Source organism: Ceratotherium simum, chromosome 26 (assembly GCF_057802395.1).
Source record: "Ceratotherium simum simum isolate JZ-2026a chromosome 26, ASM5780239v1, whole genome shotgun sequence".
In the NCBI taxonomy this organism is placed as follows: domain Eukaryota; kingdom Metazoa; phylum Chordata; class Mammalia; order Perissodactyla; family Rhinocerotidae; genus Ceratotherium; species Ceratotherium simum.
The window spans coordinates 4,361,268-4,378,410 of NC_141925.1; the positions used below are offsets into that span (position 1 = coordinate 4,361,268).

The following is a 17,143-nucleotide window of genomic DNA, read 5'->3' on the forward strand; positions in this document are numbered from 1 at the left end:
CCTTCCCTTTCCTTCCACCTCTGGTTGGGGCCACACTAGGCACCTTCTTCACAAGGTCCATCACAGAGTTACCGTGGGACCCACTGAGGGATCATGCACGTCACTGTCTACCCGGGAGAACTGAAAACGGGGCCAAACAGATGCTTGTTCAGCAGTGTTCACAGCAGCATCAGTCATGACAGCCAAAGTGGGGAGCAGCCCGGTGTCTGTCAACAGGTGAATGATAAACAGTGTGGTCTGGGCATACCGTGGAATATTATTCAGCCGTGAAAAGGAATGAAGCACTGACATGTGCTGCAACATGAGTGAACCTCGAAACATGATGCTGAGTGAACGAAGCCAGTCACAAAAGATAGATGTTGTATGATTCCATTTCTAGGAAACGTCTAAATTGGCAAGTCCATAGACAGGAAGTAGAGTGGAGGTTACCAGGGGCTGAGGGAGGGGGGTGGGGAGTGATTGCTTAATGGGGACAGAGTTCCTGTTTGGGATGATGAAAATGTTCTGGAAATGGATGGTGGGGATGAGTGCATGACCTTATGAATGTACTTAATGCCCCTGAATTACACACTTAGAACACAAATTGGCCATTTTTTTAAATTGATGTCATAATAGTTTATAACATTGTGAAATTTCAGTTGTACGTTATTATTGGTCACTCACCATATATATGTGCCCCTTTACCCCTTATGCCCACCCCCCAGCCCCCTTCCCCTCTGGTAACCACTAATCTGTTCTCTTTGTCCATGTGTTTGTTTCTCTTCCACATATGAGTGAAATCAAACGGTGTTTGTCTTTCTCTGTCTGGCTTATCTCACTTAACGTAATATCCTCAGGTTCCATCCATTTTGTTGCAAATGGGACGATTTTGTCTCTTTTTATGGCTGAGTAGCATTCCATTGTGTGTATGTGTGTGTGTGTGTGTGTATATATATATACATATATATATATATACACACATTCATCAGTTGATGGACACTTAGGTTACTTCCACGTCTTGGCTATTGTGAATAATGCTGCAGTGAACATAGGGGTGCATAAGTCTCTTTGAATTGTTGATTTCATGTTCTTTGGATGAATACCCAGTGGTGGAATACCTGGGTCATATGATATTTCAATTTTTAATTTTTTGAGAAATCTCCATATTGTTTTCCATAGTGGCTGTACTAGTTTGCATTCCCACCAGCAGTGTATGAGGGTTCCCTTTTCTCCACCTCCTTTCCAACATTTGTTGTTTCTTGCCCTGGTAATTATAACCATTGTAATAGGTGTAAGGTGATATCTCATTGTAGTTTTGATTTGCATTTCCCTGATGATTAGTAATGCTGAACATCTTTTCAGGTGCCCGTTGGCCATCCATATATCTTCTTTGGAAAAATGTCTGTTCATATTCTCTGCCCATTTTTTGATCAGGTTGTTTGTTTTTTTGTTGTTGAGTTGTTTGAGTTCTTTATATATTTTGGAGATTAACCCCTTGTCGGATATATGATTGCAAATATTTTCTCCCAGTTGGTGGGTTGTCTTTTCGTTTTGTTCATAATTTCCTTTGCCTTGCAGAAGTTCTTTAGTCTGATGAAGTTCCGTTGTTTATTTTTTCTTTTGTTTCCCTTGCCCGAGTAGACATGGTATTCGAAAAGATTCTTCTAAGACCAGCGTCAAAGAGTGTACTGCCCGTATTTTCTTCTAGGAGTTCTATGGTTTCAGGTCTTACCTTCAGATCTTTAATCCATTTTGAGTTAATTTTTATGTATAGTGTAAGATAATGGTCTACTTTCATTCTTTTGCATGTGGCTGTCCAGTTTTCCCAGCACCATTTATTGAAGAGACTTTCCTTTCTCCATTGTATGTTCTTGGCTCCTTTGTCGAAGATTAGCTGTCCGTAGATGTGTGGTTTTATTTCTGGGCTTTCAATTCTGTTCCATTGATCTGTGTGTCTGTTTTTGTACCAGTACCATGCTATTTTGATTACTATAGCTTTGTAGTATATTTTGAAGTCAGAGATTGTGATGCCTCTGGCTTTGTTCTTTTTCTTCAGGATTGCTTTAGTTATTCAGGGTCTTTTGTTGCCCCATATGAATTTTAGGATTCTTTGTTCTATTTCCATGAAGAATGTCATTGGGATTCTGATTGGGATTGCAATGAATCTGTAGATTGTTTAAGGTAATATGGGCATTTTAACTATGTTTATTATTCCAATCCATGCGCATGGAATATCTTTCCATTTCTTTATGTCATCATCAATTTCTTTCCATAATGTCTTATAGTTTTTATTGTATAGGTCTTTCACCTCCTTGGTTAAATTTATTCCTAGATATTTTATTCTTTTTGTTGCGATTGTAAATGGGATTATATTCTTGAGTTCTCTTTCTGTTAGTTCGTTATGAGAGTATAGAAATGCAAATGATTTTTGTAAGTTGATTTCGTACCCTGCAACTTTGCTGTAATTGTTGAGTATTTCTAATAGTTTTCCAGTGGAGTCTTTAGGGTTTTCTATATATAAAATCATATCATCTGCGAACAGTCAGAGTTTCACTTCCTCCTTGCCGATTTGCTTACCTTTCATTTCTTTTTCTTGCCTAATTGCTCTGGCCAAAACCTCCAGTGCTATGTTGAATAAGAGTGGCGAGAGTGGGCACCCTTGTCTTGTTCCTGATCTCAGAGGGATGGCTTTTAGTTTTTTCCCCGTTGAGTATGATGTTGGCTGTGGGTTTGTCATATATGGCCTTTACTATGTTGAGGTACTTTCCTTCTATACCCATGTTGAGAGTTTTTATCATAAATGACTGTTGGATCTTGTCAACTGCTCTCTCTGCATCTATTGAGATGATCACGTGGTTTTTATTTCTCATTTTGTTGATGTGGTATATCACATTGATTGATTTGCAGATGTTGAACCATCCCTGTGTCCCTGGTATAAATCCTACTTGATCATGGTGTGTGATCCTTTTAATGTATTGCTGTATTCGGTTTGCCAATATTTTGTTGAGGATTTTTGCATCTGTGTTCATCAGGGATATTGGCCTATAGTTTTCCTTCTTTGTGTTGTCCCTCCCTGGCTTTGGGATCAGGGTGATGTTGGACAAATTGGCCATTTTAATTGTTTTTATCTATTTTGCCATGCTAGCCAGGTGGGTCTTCCCTCGCCATTTTGTCTGTTCTCTCGAGCTCTGCCGTGACGCCATCCTGTTCCCCGTGCCTTCTCCCTCCAGCTCAGTCTGACTGGTCTCGCCTCCTTTTCTCCTCAGTTGAACTTTGACCTGGACCGGGGCGTGTTTCCAGTGGTCATCCAGGCCGTGGTGGATGAAGGAGACGGTGAGCAGCCTCTCCTCTTCCACTCTCCCTTCTAGGCGTGTGACCCTGCGGGGCAGAAGCCGCTTCTTGAGGCCTTTCTCACTTCAGTCAGCAGGGTGGAGTTCATTCCAGAAGTGATGAAGGGTGTTGGCTCAGCCTACTTAGCAGGTTTAGGGCTGTGGGACTCAAGCACCGAGCTCTCCATCTCTTTCTGGGGTGATGCTGCTCCTGGCGCCTCCCCAACCTGGGGCATCAGGGCCGTCTCTCCAGCTCCTTCTCCCGGCAGCCTGTCCCCCTCCGCCGGTGGCAAGTCCCTGTGGCAGAGCCTGGCTTTCACTGCGGAACAGTGGCTGGACAGGCCTCCGATTCTGGTGTCTACCCTGCAGTGGGATGGTGACGGCAGCAGAGAACAGCATGGAGCAGGATGGGCTCTGTGCTGCTCACTGTCAGCTTATCAGGCCACATCGACTTCCTAACTGGCCCTTCCTCCTCCTGCCAGTCTCGAGGGTCTCTCCCTTGCCACTGCTGTGGGCTGTAGGCCCCCCAGCCTAGGGTGTGAATGCTGGAGCCCTGCCAGGGCTAGGCTTGTCCCCAGGCCCACTGGCTGAGTCCTGGCTCCTAAGCCCTGCTGAAACATCCCTCCGTGTGCAGAGTGAGACAGCAGGGGCAGGGCCAGCCTTGGGCCCCCCAGGCAGAGGAGGGCAAGATGAGGATGAGTCCTCCAGTGGGTTCTGGTCTCTGGGAAGGAGCCAGCTGAGAGGAAGGAGGAAGAGAAGCCGGGGTGGGGGGCAGAGGAGGGGCTGAGGCCAGCTCTGACCCCTCTCTCGTCTCTCTCTCTCTCTCCCGGGCAGTTGTGGAAGTGGCTGGCCATGCTCATGTGCTCTTGGCTGCCTTTGAAAAGGTAAGTGCCATCCTGCCCCTTACCATCCCTGTGACCTGGGAGCTGTGGGCAGAGGGGTGGTGTTTTGAGACCAGAAATCTGAACTTGGGGATCATGCTTGGCTGAGTGGGCTTAGTGCCAGAGGCCCAGGGCAGATGGAAGATTTGCTGGTCATTCTGGGCTCCGGGGAGATGGTGCCTCTGGGGGCTGGGCGTCAAAGCCGAGTGTCACCATCAGGAGGCCTTTCCAAGGGCATCTGGCGTCTGGTGAGGGGAATGTTCTGGGAGCCCAGCCCTTTAGAACTCCCTGTAACCTGCCAGCACAGGGGCCAGGACACAGACCAGCTTTCCTCTGGAATGTGGAGGGATCATCCAGGGCTGCCAGCTCCCAGGGCTGTGGCCTTTTCCCCCAGGCCTGGGGTCCTGGGTGTCATCAGAACCCCTCAGTCCTGTCTGGTCCTCAAACACATGTTCTGCCCTGCTTCCATCTGGCTGTGTCATCCTGGTTCCGAGGGGCTAGATGGATGTCACTCCCTGCCGGGACCTTCCTGACCTGTGGGGCAGACACGTCCGTGAGGGCGGAACTGAGCCCCCCCGTTCTCTGTCGTTTCCTCAGTGCTCAGCATGCAGGAGGCACCCAGTGGAGGCTGGTGGGGTGAACGAGGGTCTGCCATCTGCCTAGCATGGCCCCAGACCCTGTGTGGGTGGCAGAGGGAAAAGACACCCAGGCTGTCCGGGGGTCCCCAAGCTGACACCCCACTTATAAAGAGGCCGTTTACATGGAAGGAGTCACTTAATATTACCTTTAGTGTTGCATGTATTTGAACTTAGGGAGGTGTTGGCCCTTTCTTCTGTGCAGACCCGAGTCCCCATGCCCACAGCTGTTTGTGTTTTGTGGTCGTGATTACAGGGTGTCATGGGATGTTGGCTTTGGTGATGGGGCGGTCAGCCTCACTGCTGACTCCGTGTTAGGACGTCATGGGTTCTAGGGACAGTCTGCTCACCAGTCACTGCTGTACCTGGGGACCAGGCAGTCCTGTGTGTCCATCCATGCAGCGAGCGAGTGCCCAGCTGTGCTGAGACGGAGTCTCTGCTCGCTGAGAGCCCTGCCAGAGGTCGTAGCGTGTATGGTAGTGGGGTCCCCATTTGAAGATGCTGTGTTGACACCCCCTGCAATACTCTTTGACCTTGGTCAGGGCTCTGCAGTAGTAAAGTGTCTTCAGCACCAGCCTGTGGCCCAGGTGGGTGAGGATCTAGGACCCCACAGGGAAACCAGGCACAGACTGCTTGTTCTGGACTTTCCATCACACCTGGGCGTCCTGCTGACCCCGGGCTTCCTCAGCTGGTGTGTGTCTGAAGCCCCAAGGGCCTTCAGTGCAGAGCCTGGCTTCTTCCTGTGATCTGGGTCTTTCCAGAGGCCCCAGGGAGTCAGTACAGCTGGACCTGAGGCCCTCTGGCCCGTTTGTCCTGTGCTCTCCCTGGCCTCCTGGGGCCGTGGTGACACTGGGGCCCCCAGGCAGAGATTGGGCCTTTCCCTCTCCAGCTCTGGGCCCGCCAGCTGTGCTCCCCAAGCCCAGCCTTGTGGAAGAGATGGTCACTATTTACCCATCTACTTCTCTGGCCAAGGTGGATGGGCCATTGCTGGCAAATATTCCATTCTGTGCTTCTAGTTGAGAGTCCAGTGAGAAATTGCTTTATTTATGGAGTGCAACATACTAGAAACTTCTGTAGGAACCCATTACCCTTACCAGAAAATGCTGAGTGTTGGTCTCGGTTGACTCAGAAGGTTAATTGGTGGTGTCGCAGATCTCGTCCCTTAATTTACCGTGTTGCCTCTGAGCAGTGTGTCTCCCCAGACACCACTGCACGCGTTGGCTCTGTCGTGTGCTTACGGTTTTGAGAGCTGCGGGCTTCCCTGCGTATGCCTGCATGTGCGTGTCCTTGTTTCTCCTCAACTAACCAAGCCCTTTGAGGGCTAGAGCTGGTCTGTCTGAGTTCTTGCTGTTCAGGTGCTGCTGCTTGCTGTTGGGAGGCTCTTGTCCGTCGTCAGGCTTAGCTGATGGTCGTGAACTTGAGTGTGCTTGACAACTGCCCGGGAGAGTTGGGTGTTACAGGTCAGAGCAGAACACAGGAGGTGGTATTTTTAGAAGGTTCTTCCAGGTAGCTTCAAGCCCAGGTCAGAGGGCCACATTTTAGAAACCCTGCCTGGCTCTTTAGTCTTCGCATGGTCCCTCCTTTTTTTAGCCATGGTTGTGGAGTGGCTGAGGAAGAGCCTTCAGCTGGCTGAGTGGGAGCGCTGAGCGGTGCCAGTGGGGCCAAGCTAACCTCTGTCTTTCTCTCCTGCAGCACGTCGATGGCAGCTTCTCCGTGAAGCCTTTAAAGCAGAAGCAGATCGTAAGTCCATCAGTGGAAATGTCTTGAGCCCTTTTGATTTATTTTACTTTATTATTTATTTATTTATTTGTTTATTTATTTATTTGTGAGGAAGATCAGCCCTGAGCTACCATCCATGCTAATCCTCCTCTTTTTGCTGAGGAAGACCAGCTCTGAGCTAACATCTATTGCCAATCCTCCTCTTTTTTTTCCCCCAAAGCCCCAGTAGATAGTTGTATGTCATAGTTGCACATCCTTCTAGTTGCTGTATGCGGGACGCGGCCTCAGCATGGCCGGAGAAGCGGTGCGTCGCTGTGTGCCCGGGATCCGAACCCGGGCCGCCAGTAGCGGAGCGCGTGCACTTAACCGCTAAGCCACGGGGCCGGCCCAGCCCTTTTGATTTAAAAGGCGCATGCACACGTGATCCAGTGGTCTCGTGGATTATTCTCCCTGAGCCACCATGGCTGCTGTTGAGGTAGCTGGTGACGGCCTGTTGACTTGTCTGTCATCACTGTGGGCTCTGGGCTCCTGGACGTCAGGGTCATCGGATGTGTGTGGTGTACTGCACACCCACCACGTACCAGCATTGGCTGTTGTAGCTCTGAGTCTTGTCCGGCTTGAGCATTCAGTAAATGTTTGCCAAGTGAATGACTGGACAGAGGGAGGAAGGGAACAGGAAACAGAAGGACTGCAACCTCCCCTTCTCCTTACAAATTGCTGAAAATACTTCAGTATTAGGCAAAGACTGGGATTGACTTAATCAGTATTTGAGAGGAAAGATGGAATATCCGGGAGCAAATGGGAGCTGCAGACCCATTTTCTTTGGGGTCAGTAATTCCATGGTCCTACACCAGGAAGAATGATTCCAGGTGGCTGTGAGAATTTAGAGGATGGTGTCCCCTGAATGCACCATGTTAGATCTGATATTGAGACTGATGTTAACAGTGGCCATGGTGGGGTCTGTTTTCCAAAGCCATGGTTAGGTTGTCCTTGTGTGTGCTGCTCAGGTGCATCAACCACAGTCCGAGAGTGGTGTTGGTTAGTTTCTTAAAAGAAGAGTAGAGAGCTCTGTCAGGTCCGGCCCCTGAAGGTGACAGGAGGGCAGGAGACCCCAGCGATGCTCAGAGCACTTGTCTCAGGAGAGCTGGCTGACAGGTGTTTGTGGTCTATGGAACTGTGGGACGGGAGCAGCTCAGACCACTTTTGAACATGGTCAGTGTGAGGCCTGACCCTGGTCACTCTTGTGCAGCTGGTGATGAGTGGGTCCAAAGTGTGTTTTCTCTGGGTTGGGGATGGTCAGGTGGCAGAGGGTGTGGTTGCTGGGCTGGTGTGGAGCTTGACTCCAGGTCCTCTGTGTGGGCAGGACCGCTGGGCCCCCAGGCCTACGCCTGTGCTGTGAGTTGGGCTGGGCAGGTAGCTGGTTCTCTCTGGCTGTGTCCTGGCATTGGGCCCACTTCCGCTGGGTGGAAGTCCCAACCACGCCTGCACCTGGGACGTGAGCCTGGCACCTGGGCGGTGGCATTGGGCCAGGTGGGTGCAGAGGAGCCCTTCAGGGGGCTGGCAAGTGCCCAGACACCTCTCTGCTCTCCAGGTGGACCGTGTCAGCTACCTGCTGCAGGAGATCTACGGCATCGAGAACAAGAACAACCAGGAGACGAAGGTGTGTGCTGGGGGTGAGCACCTGCCGGGGCTCCGGGCCGGCCTGCCCCCAGCTTGCCTTCCGTGTGCACGGGAGCAGCTCACGGGAGAGACTTGCCTGGGGTCCCTGCTGTGCCCAGGGCCCCGCAGGTTGATGGGAGATGAGCCAGTCGCTTTCCTCACCTTCTTCTGCAGGCCTCGGGACCCCCCCCAGACGCTGTCCTTTGTCCTGAATTTTTTTGAGAGTTAACACAGTCTATGGGACATTTTGTCATTTTTCCAGCAAATTCACTGGCTTGTTACCATCGTTGGGCTGCTGGCCGTCAGGGCAGCTTGGGGATGTGGGGACCCTCCTACTTGCTCTGACTTGTCTGGTGCTGCCTTGGCCTTTCTGTTCTCATGACCAGCGGTTGAGCCCGCGCTGCCCCCGCTGAGCGGCTCGTCTCCCCGGCCCGAGCCCTGCGTGATGTGGAGGGCTGCACCTTCTGGGTGCTGTAGCAGAGGCTGGGGGCTGGCAGAGTCATGGTCTGGCTCAGCCAGGGGAGAGTAGCAGGGAATCAAGCCAGTACCTTTGTCATCGTTTTTAAAGGCACACTGGCTGCTTCTTTCTAAAAACTTCCCAAAGTCTCACACGCCAGCTTTGATGATGGCTGGAACCGGCTAGAAGCTGGAGGACAGGGCGGGTTGGCCAGGCCCTGAGCCTCAGATGAGCACGCTCTGCCCATTTCAACTGTTTTACACCAGAGGTCGGCTCACCCTCCGTAAAGGGCAGGGTAGTAAACATTTCGACTTTGTTGGCCGTGCGGTGTCTGTCACATCTATCCAACGCTGTCGTTCCATTGCAGAAGCAGCCAGAGACGCTATAGCAACAAGTGGCGAGAACGTGGGCCCATAAAACTTCTTTTACAGAAACAGGTGGCTGACCCCTGCTTCAGAATGTTACTGTCTCTTGATCCAGACACTAATTTTGATAATTTTAATTTTATTTATTTATTTTTCCCCCAAAGCCCCAGCAGATAGTTGTATGTCATAGCTGTACATCCCTCTAGTTGTTCTATGTGGGACGCGGCCCCAGCATGGCCGGAGAAGCGGTGCGTCGGTGCGCGCCCGGGATCCGAACCCGGGCCGCCAGCAGCGGAGTGCGCGCACTTAACCGCTAAGCCACGGGGCCGGCCCCAGACACTAATTTTGTTTTCTAGAAGCTGCCATTACTAAATGAAAATATTTCAAACAAGTGAGACTTGTCTGATTTTTTTTTGTTTTAACCAAATGAAGACGTGTTCCGTAGTATCACGTCTTTTCCATATTTTCTCTTTGGTTCTGAGGAATAGAAAGAGACCTGAGTTGTCTTGATTTGGGGTCTGCCTGGGGGTGGGGCACAGATTCTCGTCTTTGCTGTGGGGTGGGTGTGACTGGATCTGGCCTGTATCTCCTGAGTCCTGCTCCTCGGTGACCTTCCTCCGCTCTCTTGGGCTTCCCTCTGCCACAGCAGCCCTCAGGGGTAGTGCGGGACGGCTGGTGGGCGGCCGGGGACAGGAAGGCCCCCTCCCTGCCCCCACCATCCCAGGCCCCAGCCTCTGGCCCTCAGGAGCCCGCCAACACTTGGACCCTCCATGTCCCTGCAGCCCTCAGACGAGGAGAACAGCGACAACAGCAATGAGTGCGTGGTGTGCCTGTCAGACCTCCGGGACACGCTGATCCTGCCCTGCCGCCACCTGTGCCTGTGCAACTCCTGCGCTGACACGCTGCGCTACCAGGCCAGCAACTGCCCCATCTGCCGGCTGCGTGAGTGGGCTCGCGGTGCCAGGGCAGCCCGGGGGCTAGGAAATGACGGGCTGTCAGCCTCCCGCCCAGTGCACGGGGAGTCGGAACATGTGGGTGTAGTTAACACCCACAGCCACTATACTGGCCCGTGTACTGTCAGATCCTCAAAATCTGCCTCCAGGAAAATCAGACTTTTAGAATGAACGGCCAGGAGGGGTGCTCCAGGCAGGTGTTCGCAGTGAAATTGGAACTGGACAAAAATTGATCAGTGAGTCATATTATTTTAAAGATTATGTGGAAAATACTTTGACAAAAAATTACAGTGAGGGGCTGGCCCGGTAGCGCAAGCGGTTAAGTGCACACGCTCAGCTGTGGCAGCCCAGGGTTCGCCGGTTCGGATCCGGGGTGTGCACTGACGCACCACTTGTCAAGCCATGCTGTGGCGGCATCCCATATAAAGTGGAGGAAGATGGGCACGGATGTTAGCCCAGGGCCAGTCTTCCTCAGCAAAAAGAGGGCGATTGGCAGATGTTAGCTCAGGGCCGATCTCTCTCTCTCTCTCCCTCTCTCTCTCTCTCTCTCCCCCCCCCCCTCTGCCCCTCTCTCTCTCTCCCTCTCTCTCTCTCTCCCTCCCTCTCCCCCTCCCCTCCCTCTCCCCTCCCTCCCTCTCCCCTCCCTCTCCCCCTTTCCCCCTCTCTCCCCCTCTCCCCTCTCCCTCCCCCCATGAAAAGCGTGCTGGGTAAATGATCACGGAAATGATCACGGAATTAAATTTCGATCGTTTCCTGGAGCACTCCAGACATTTTCTCAGTCAAAAGTCATCACATTGGGCGTAATTCTGAGTAAAATATTTGTCTTCCAATAGAGGGAATCTAAATATTCTGAGGGTAAAGTCCTGCTGGGTCAAAATGAGCAGCAAGCTGGTGGGTCAGCGGTCCTGGCCCCGGTTCCTCATGGGTCCCAGCAGTGGGGACACGGGGTATGGATGGGGAGAGCGGATGTGGGAGCTGCGGGACATTTTCTTTTAGTAGGGAAATAGCTTTTTAGAAAAAGCCTATCTGCCGTTTGCACCTGGTGTGCAGGTCCACCTCCCCCGGGGGTACTCATGCTTCACCCTCGAGCTCCTGAGCCAGGATCGGCCATGTGTCCTGATCTGTCACTGTCTTGGGGCTCAGTGGGGACCTGCCCAAGGTCACAGCTGGTAAGGGGCAGGGGTGGGCTTTGAACTGGGGTCTGGCCCCAGAGCCCACGCTGTGGACCAGAGCCAGCCACCAGCACATCATAGGGGTTGTCCCCCTGGGATAGCCAGGTGGGCTGTGGAAAGGGCGTACGTGTGCAGGGACTGCAGGGCAGGCTGGGTGTGCAGAAGTGGAGGGCAAGGCCATGTGGTCTGGGGGTCCAGAGCCCAGGAGGATGCCTCAGCCTCAACGGGACAGCAGGGGCTGGGAGGGGAGGCTGCAGGGGGCTGTACTCTGGGCCTGGAGGGACCTTGCCCAGCCCACTCTGAGTTGCAGCCTGCAGGGCCCATCACTCTCCTGTCTGAGGGAAAGGCAGGGGACAGGAAAGTAGGAAGTTGGGGTGGGGGGCTGTGAGAGCTGGCAGGACCCTGAGCTGAGATGGAAGGCCAGCCTGCCGTGCTCACCCCGGCCTCCTGGGGCATTCTGAGGAGCACAGCATAGTCTGGAGGACCAGCACTTGGGCAGGGCGAGTTGGGCCAGGGCCCTTGTCCCTGAGGCCTACAGATTGGGGCGACTGCCGTCACCACCAGGGACATGACTCTTTTATTGGGGCCCGGCTGGTACCGTTTGTGACTGTGGACCGTATGTGACCTACACCTTCACCTCACGGTGTCTTCCAGACATCACATTGCTGTTAGGGGACGGACGCTTGGGATGCCTGGTGGCCTGGGTCCTGGTTTATTTTCCCACTTCCCTGCTGGTCAGTGTCTGCTGCTTCTAGTTTTCCCAGCCTAGGTGTCGTGCTGTCGGCCGTTCCTGTGCACATCTGCCTGCCTGCGGGCCACTTGCTTGGTGTAAAGTCCGGGAAGAGACCAGCCGGTGTCCAGAGCACACCACACGCTTTTAGCTGGTCGACAGGTGTAACTGGCAGTGGCGTCTGCTGCCTAGTGTGCGGTCTGGGGTTCGCGGACGAGAGGCTGGCTGCTCCCTGCCTGCCGCCCCAGAAGCGCCATCTGAACTGGGCTGGTGCTGTCCTGGCCTCATATGTCTCCATGCTGGGGCCATTTTGTCATGACTCTGTTTCGTCTCTGATTCCGGAATGTGGCTTGTCCCAGGACCCCCGTGGAGTAGGGGGTGGTCAGTGTCCCTGGAGCGTGGAGGGTCTCAGTGCTGCTGGAACCGGCTGCCCCTTGCCTCACGTGAGCCCCTCCCTTCTGCCACAGCTTTCCGGGCCCTTCTGCAGATCCGGGCGGTGAGGAAGAAGCCAGGAGCCCTGTCCCCCGTCTCCTTCAGCCCCGTTCTGGCCCAGAGCATGGACCACGACGAACATTCTGTAAGCGCCTCTTCCTTCCTGCCCTGGGAGGTGTGGGGGTGGAGACGAAGAGTTCTGGAGGAAGCTGCCACCCATTGTGCAGGGCCCGCAGTCGGGTTAGGACAGCACCTGGCTCCCTGTGGGGCCAGGTGGTGTGGCCAGGAGGAGGCCCGTCTAGGCACTGCCCTTGAGGAAGTGCCAGGGCAGCACCCAGACTGTCTGGCCAGTACCTCCGCCTACCGGCTGTCTTGGCCCCTGTCCTCATCTGCTTGGTGGGCCAGGCGTGGCCTCCACGGTGGCTCTGGGGTTGAGGGGGTGCCCTAGGCTGAGCCCAGTGAGCTCCGGCCGCTGGGGCTGTTGATGCTCCTGCCAATAGCAAGAGCCTGGCGGTGGCGGCTGCCCCTTCTCGAGTTTGAGCCCCCGTGTCTGTCACCATCCCTCCACCAAGCCAGATAACCAGGGGCAATCTGTGGGTCTTAGGAAACGAAGTCTCCTCCAAGAGGTGGCTGTGACATGTCCTCTGCGCCTTCCCTGCCCACCTCTCCCCAGCCTGGGCGCACAGGAGGGCACCTCGGCAACTGCCCATTACACTTGCTCCCTGAGAAACTGTGAGGTAGACCTTGCTGCCAGGCAGATGAGGGAAGTTGGACTCTGGCTTCAGGGATCTCGAGAGAGATGGACAGACAGAGACATAGAGAGACAGAGACACAGAGATATAGAGGCACAGAGAGACATGGGGAGAGATAGAGACAGAGAAAGATGGGCAGAGATGTGGAGAGACAGAGAGAGACAGGGATGCAGAGAGACACGGGAAGAGACACAGACAGGGTGGGAGAGAGATACAGAGAGAGAGACACAGAGATGGGGAAGGGGGGAGAAAGGAGAGGCTCAGGTGGTCAGACAGGGGCGGAAGGACTGAGGGGCGAGTGTGGGGCAGGCCCGAGTCTCGAGCTCCCTGATCGCAGCTGGCCACGAGCATTGTCACCTGGAAAGTCTGTTTTCTTGGCTCTCAACTGAGATTGTTTGGACCCAGTCATTCTTAGAGGCCCTGCCGGCTCTCTAAAAAGAAAAAAGGACCAAAACCCTTTGGACTGGAGTACCCACAAGATGGACTTCGGCGCTGGGCCAGCAGGTGTGATGTGTTCCGTCCACACAGTGTTTCTGAAAACTTGGCCAACACTTAAAAGTCTAGGAATTTCCCTTAAAACTGAGATTTCTGGCTTCTCTTTCAACATCTGAAGGTGTGGTCTCGCAGCTGGAGCAGACCCGCTTCTCCGGGGCCAGCCACAACCTGCTGGGCCCCCGTCTGAACCAGGGCCCCCAGATCAGGGCCTCCAGCATGTTGAACAGTGGGCTCTATTCAGGAGCTCGGCGTGCTTCCTCCAGCTGGAGAGAGGAGCAGCACTTAGTGGGACTTGCCCAGGAAGAGGTTTCTTACTGTTCTTACAGAGGGGTGGATGCTCAGGTGGTGGGTTTCCCTTACTGCTTGTGTGTGCCTGTCCCTGGTGGCTGAGGGTCAGGCTGGGCCCTCCTGTGGTTGTCGCCATCCTGAGAGAGCCGAGACACCGCCCGCAGCGCAAGGCGGCCTGGGGCTTGGACTGTAACCTTCGCTCACCCCAGAGGACCAATGCCTTCCCTTCCGCAGGGTTACAGTTGCCCCTAAATGGGTCCTTGTTCTCTGCCGTGTTCCTTGTTTGAGCAGTTTCCACATGGTACCAGGGAGAGCCCAAATTAGGTCTTTTCTCCAGAGTCTGTTAAGATCATTGTGGAGGGGGCTGATCTGGGGCTCATCTTTCTCCCCAGCTACCTTTAGGAGTTAGATGTTGGTGATAAGTTTACGAGGTAGTGCCAAGCCTCATAGAGGTGCCCGGGGGCCTCGGCCCTTGCCCTTGCCCAGCCAGGCCCACATGTGGGGAGCACCTGGCCATTCTCACACCTGCCCTGGCCAGGACCTGCTGCTTGGGGTGACACAGACTGTGGGCGGACATTGGGGACAGTGATGGACCCTCTACCCTCACTGTTCCCCGTGTGGCCACAGACCAGAGCTGCACAGATGTGTAGGCTCAGCCCACCCAGGCCCCCGAGGCAGAACCTGCCCTTGGCAAGGCCCCCACGATCCGCATGTACGTTACGTTGGCGAGGCACTGGCTCACGGCGCACCTAGTGGTCAGCAATCCAGAGACCCCAGCCAGCCAGCTCCGGCGCCGCGTGGGGGTGGCTGTTGTAAAATGTATGATTTTTATCTTGACAGTGTCCCTTTAAAAAATCAAAGTCGCACCCCGCCTCCCTGGCCAGCAAGAAACCTAAAAGGGAAACAGTAAGTGTGTTTGGCCCCGTGGCCACGTCTTTGCCCCACACCCTGATATTAAACCAGTCACAAGTACGGGAAGTCCTCTTCGCCCCCGGCTGATGTGTGGCTAATTTAACCTGTCACATCCACTCTCCCCAGTCCTGGCGTCCCTGCCCAGGAAGGGAGTTGTGTGGAAGGAGCAAAGCTCAGGGTCTGTCAGCAGCGAGCCAGTCCCCACGGCTGGGGCCGCCCTTCTCGCCAGCTCTGCTTCCGCCCTGGCCCCCGAATGCCCTTGTTTCCCTTTTTTTTCTTGCTGCCAGTGGAATGACGTTGGGGGTGGAACTAACGCTGCCGCTAGGTTTGCAAACAGCGTTCCTCCTGCGTGCTTGTCTTGCATCCCTGCTCTCCGCCCCTCGGATTTGAGCTCTTTGGGCTGAGGACTTGGTTTTCTTGCCTTTTCCCTGCATTTCAGGGAGCAGGCTGGGGTCCAGACAGTGTGTGGCAGCTGGGCTGGGTGAGATGTTGAGGTGGAAGTCACTGGAGAGTCAACCTAGAGAGTTTTCCTTTTCACAGGGGTGAGGGGTTCAGAGCAATTATTTACCTTTAAATTGAAGGCAGGTTGGGAGCGAGTGCAGGCTACCACGGGCCCAGTGACCCGGGGACCTGAGAGGTGCTCACTGAGGACAGGAAGCCCCACCCTGGCTCCTCTGCCTCCCCCGTGGTCCCCAGGGTCACTCTGTTGCCTCCCTGAAAGACAGCTCCCCTTCCTTCCAGGCTTGGGCGGGTGGGGGTCACGTAGGGAGCATTCGGAGCACCTGCCCTTCACTTTCACGAGTGAGGGCAGCTGGCTGCCCCACCCCAGAGTGCCCCAATGGCCTGACTAACACCCCCAGCACCAGCATCTCCCTGCTCCCTTCACCTTTAACCCTAAAGTGAGACTTGGCCTGCTGGTTTGATCTACTCCCAGAAAGGGGGAAACTGGTTGTGAACCAGGGGTGTCCACTAGAATCACCTGGAGCACGTCACCCCCACGGATGCCTGCCCCAGGCTGTGGAGGACCCCACGTGGGGCTGGATGCCTGTGTTGGGCAAGGCTCCTGGGGAGCTGGGGCCTCCCTGGTCTGCTCGTGTGTGGTCCCCGGCCCTCCCGCCTCAGGCATGGCTTGGCTCTCCACCGCTCCTGAGTTCTCCGCTCTCCCACTAACACCTTTCTCACTCTCCACTCCCTGCCAGGCAGGAACAGACAGCCAGGTAGGGGCTGGCCGAGGCTGGGGTGGGAGTGGCTATTCCGGATGCCCTCTCTGCCTTCATCCTGGGTGATGAGTGGGGCATTTGGGCGTCCAAGGCCGCGTGCTGCGGCTGATGGCCGAGGGAGCCCTGGGCAGGGATGTCTGACATGGCTGCAGAACTCTCAGCGCCCCTCTGAGGGAGGGGATTGGAGTTCCTGGAAGGTGGAGCTACCAGATGGTCAGAAAGCAGGTTCTGGGGAGGAGAATGTGCTGGGGCACGAGCCCGGCGTCTGGGGCTCTGGCCGTGGGCAGTGGGCAGGGAGCCCGGCCGGCCCTGCCCTCACCAGCTCTTGTCGCTGCAGAGCTCCGACAGCGTCCCTCCTGGCTACGAGCCCATCTCCCTGCTCGAGGCGCTCAACGGCCTTCGGGCCATCTCCCCAGCCATTCCTTCGGCCCCCCTTTACGAAGAGATCACCTACTCGGGTGTCTCAGACGGCCTGTCTCAGGCCAGCTGTCCACTTGCTGGGATCGATCGAATCATGGAAAGCAGCCACCAGAAGGGCAAGCCGCGGAGCAAATCCCCTGACAGGTGAGGCTGGCCCAGGACCCCTTGGGGAAGGATGCGGGGGACCCCCATGCCTACTCTGTGGGCCTGAGCAGAGCTGGGCATGTGGGAGCGGATCAGAAGCACAAGATGTGGTTTGTTTGCAGCTTTACAGAATTTTATAACGTGTTTCCTTCAGTGATTGGCCAGAAGGACTCACAGGACCAGTAGTGGGTCAGGCTCTCTGCTGAGGTTGATGACACCAAAGGCAGCAGGAAAGAGATACGTCGTGAAGGCCAGAGGCCTCCGCTGTCCTTCCCTGTCCTGGGCCACACAGGGGCAGCAAACCGCAGGGGCGTGTGCGGTGTCTCTGCCCAGGGGAACAGTTTGAGTCCCTGGGTTCTGGGAGTTTCTGGGGGCTGGTGATGTGGGCACATCCTGCTGTGCAAGCAGCAATGGCAACCAAAACCCAGGCCGCAGCGAAACCAGGTGCACATCATCGACCTCGGTTATGCCTGACAAGCCAGAGGCGATTACCAGATCATTGTCACTGACATAAGGAACCTTCCAGGGCCAAGCCCAGGGGTGGCCAAGGCTCAGTCGTGGTTCCCTGGGACACTTGTGCGGTGCAGGCGACTAGCCCTGC

At 54.7% G+C, this 17,143-nt stretch overlaps 1 protein-coding gene across 4 annotated transcripts in view; it reads left to right on the forward strand.

The window, feature by feature from the left end:
• Positions 1-17,143, forward strand: part of MGRN1 (mahogunin ring finger 1) — a 54,761-nt gene that overhangs the window by 29,172 nt on the left and 8,446 nt on the right. For 2 of the 4 annotated variants that reach the window (XM_087449577.1, XM_004438104.3), the window contains exons 6-13: positions 3,246-3,312; positions 4,143-4,192; positions 6,517-6,564; positions 8,135-8,203; positions 9,807-9,966; positions 12,347-12,456; positions 14,687-14,752; positions 16,316-16,542. In XM_087449577.1, the coding sequence (XP_087305703.1) occupies positions 3,246-3,312; positions 4,143-4,192; positions 6,517-6,564; positions 8,135-8,203; positions 9,807-9,966; positions 12,347-12,456; positions 14,687-14,752; positions 16,316-16,542 (797 nt within the window). The remainder of the gene's footprint in view (positions 1-3,245; positions 3,313-4,142; positions 4,193-6,516; positions 6,565-8,134; positions 8,204-9,806; positions 9,967-12,346; positions 12,457-14,686; positions 14,753-16,315; positions 16,543-17,143) is intronic. The other 2 variants (XM_087449578.1, XM_004438105.3) reach the window with 1 other exon arrangement.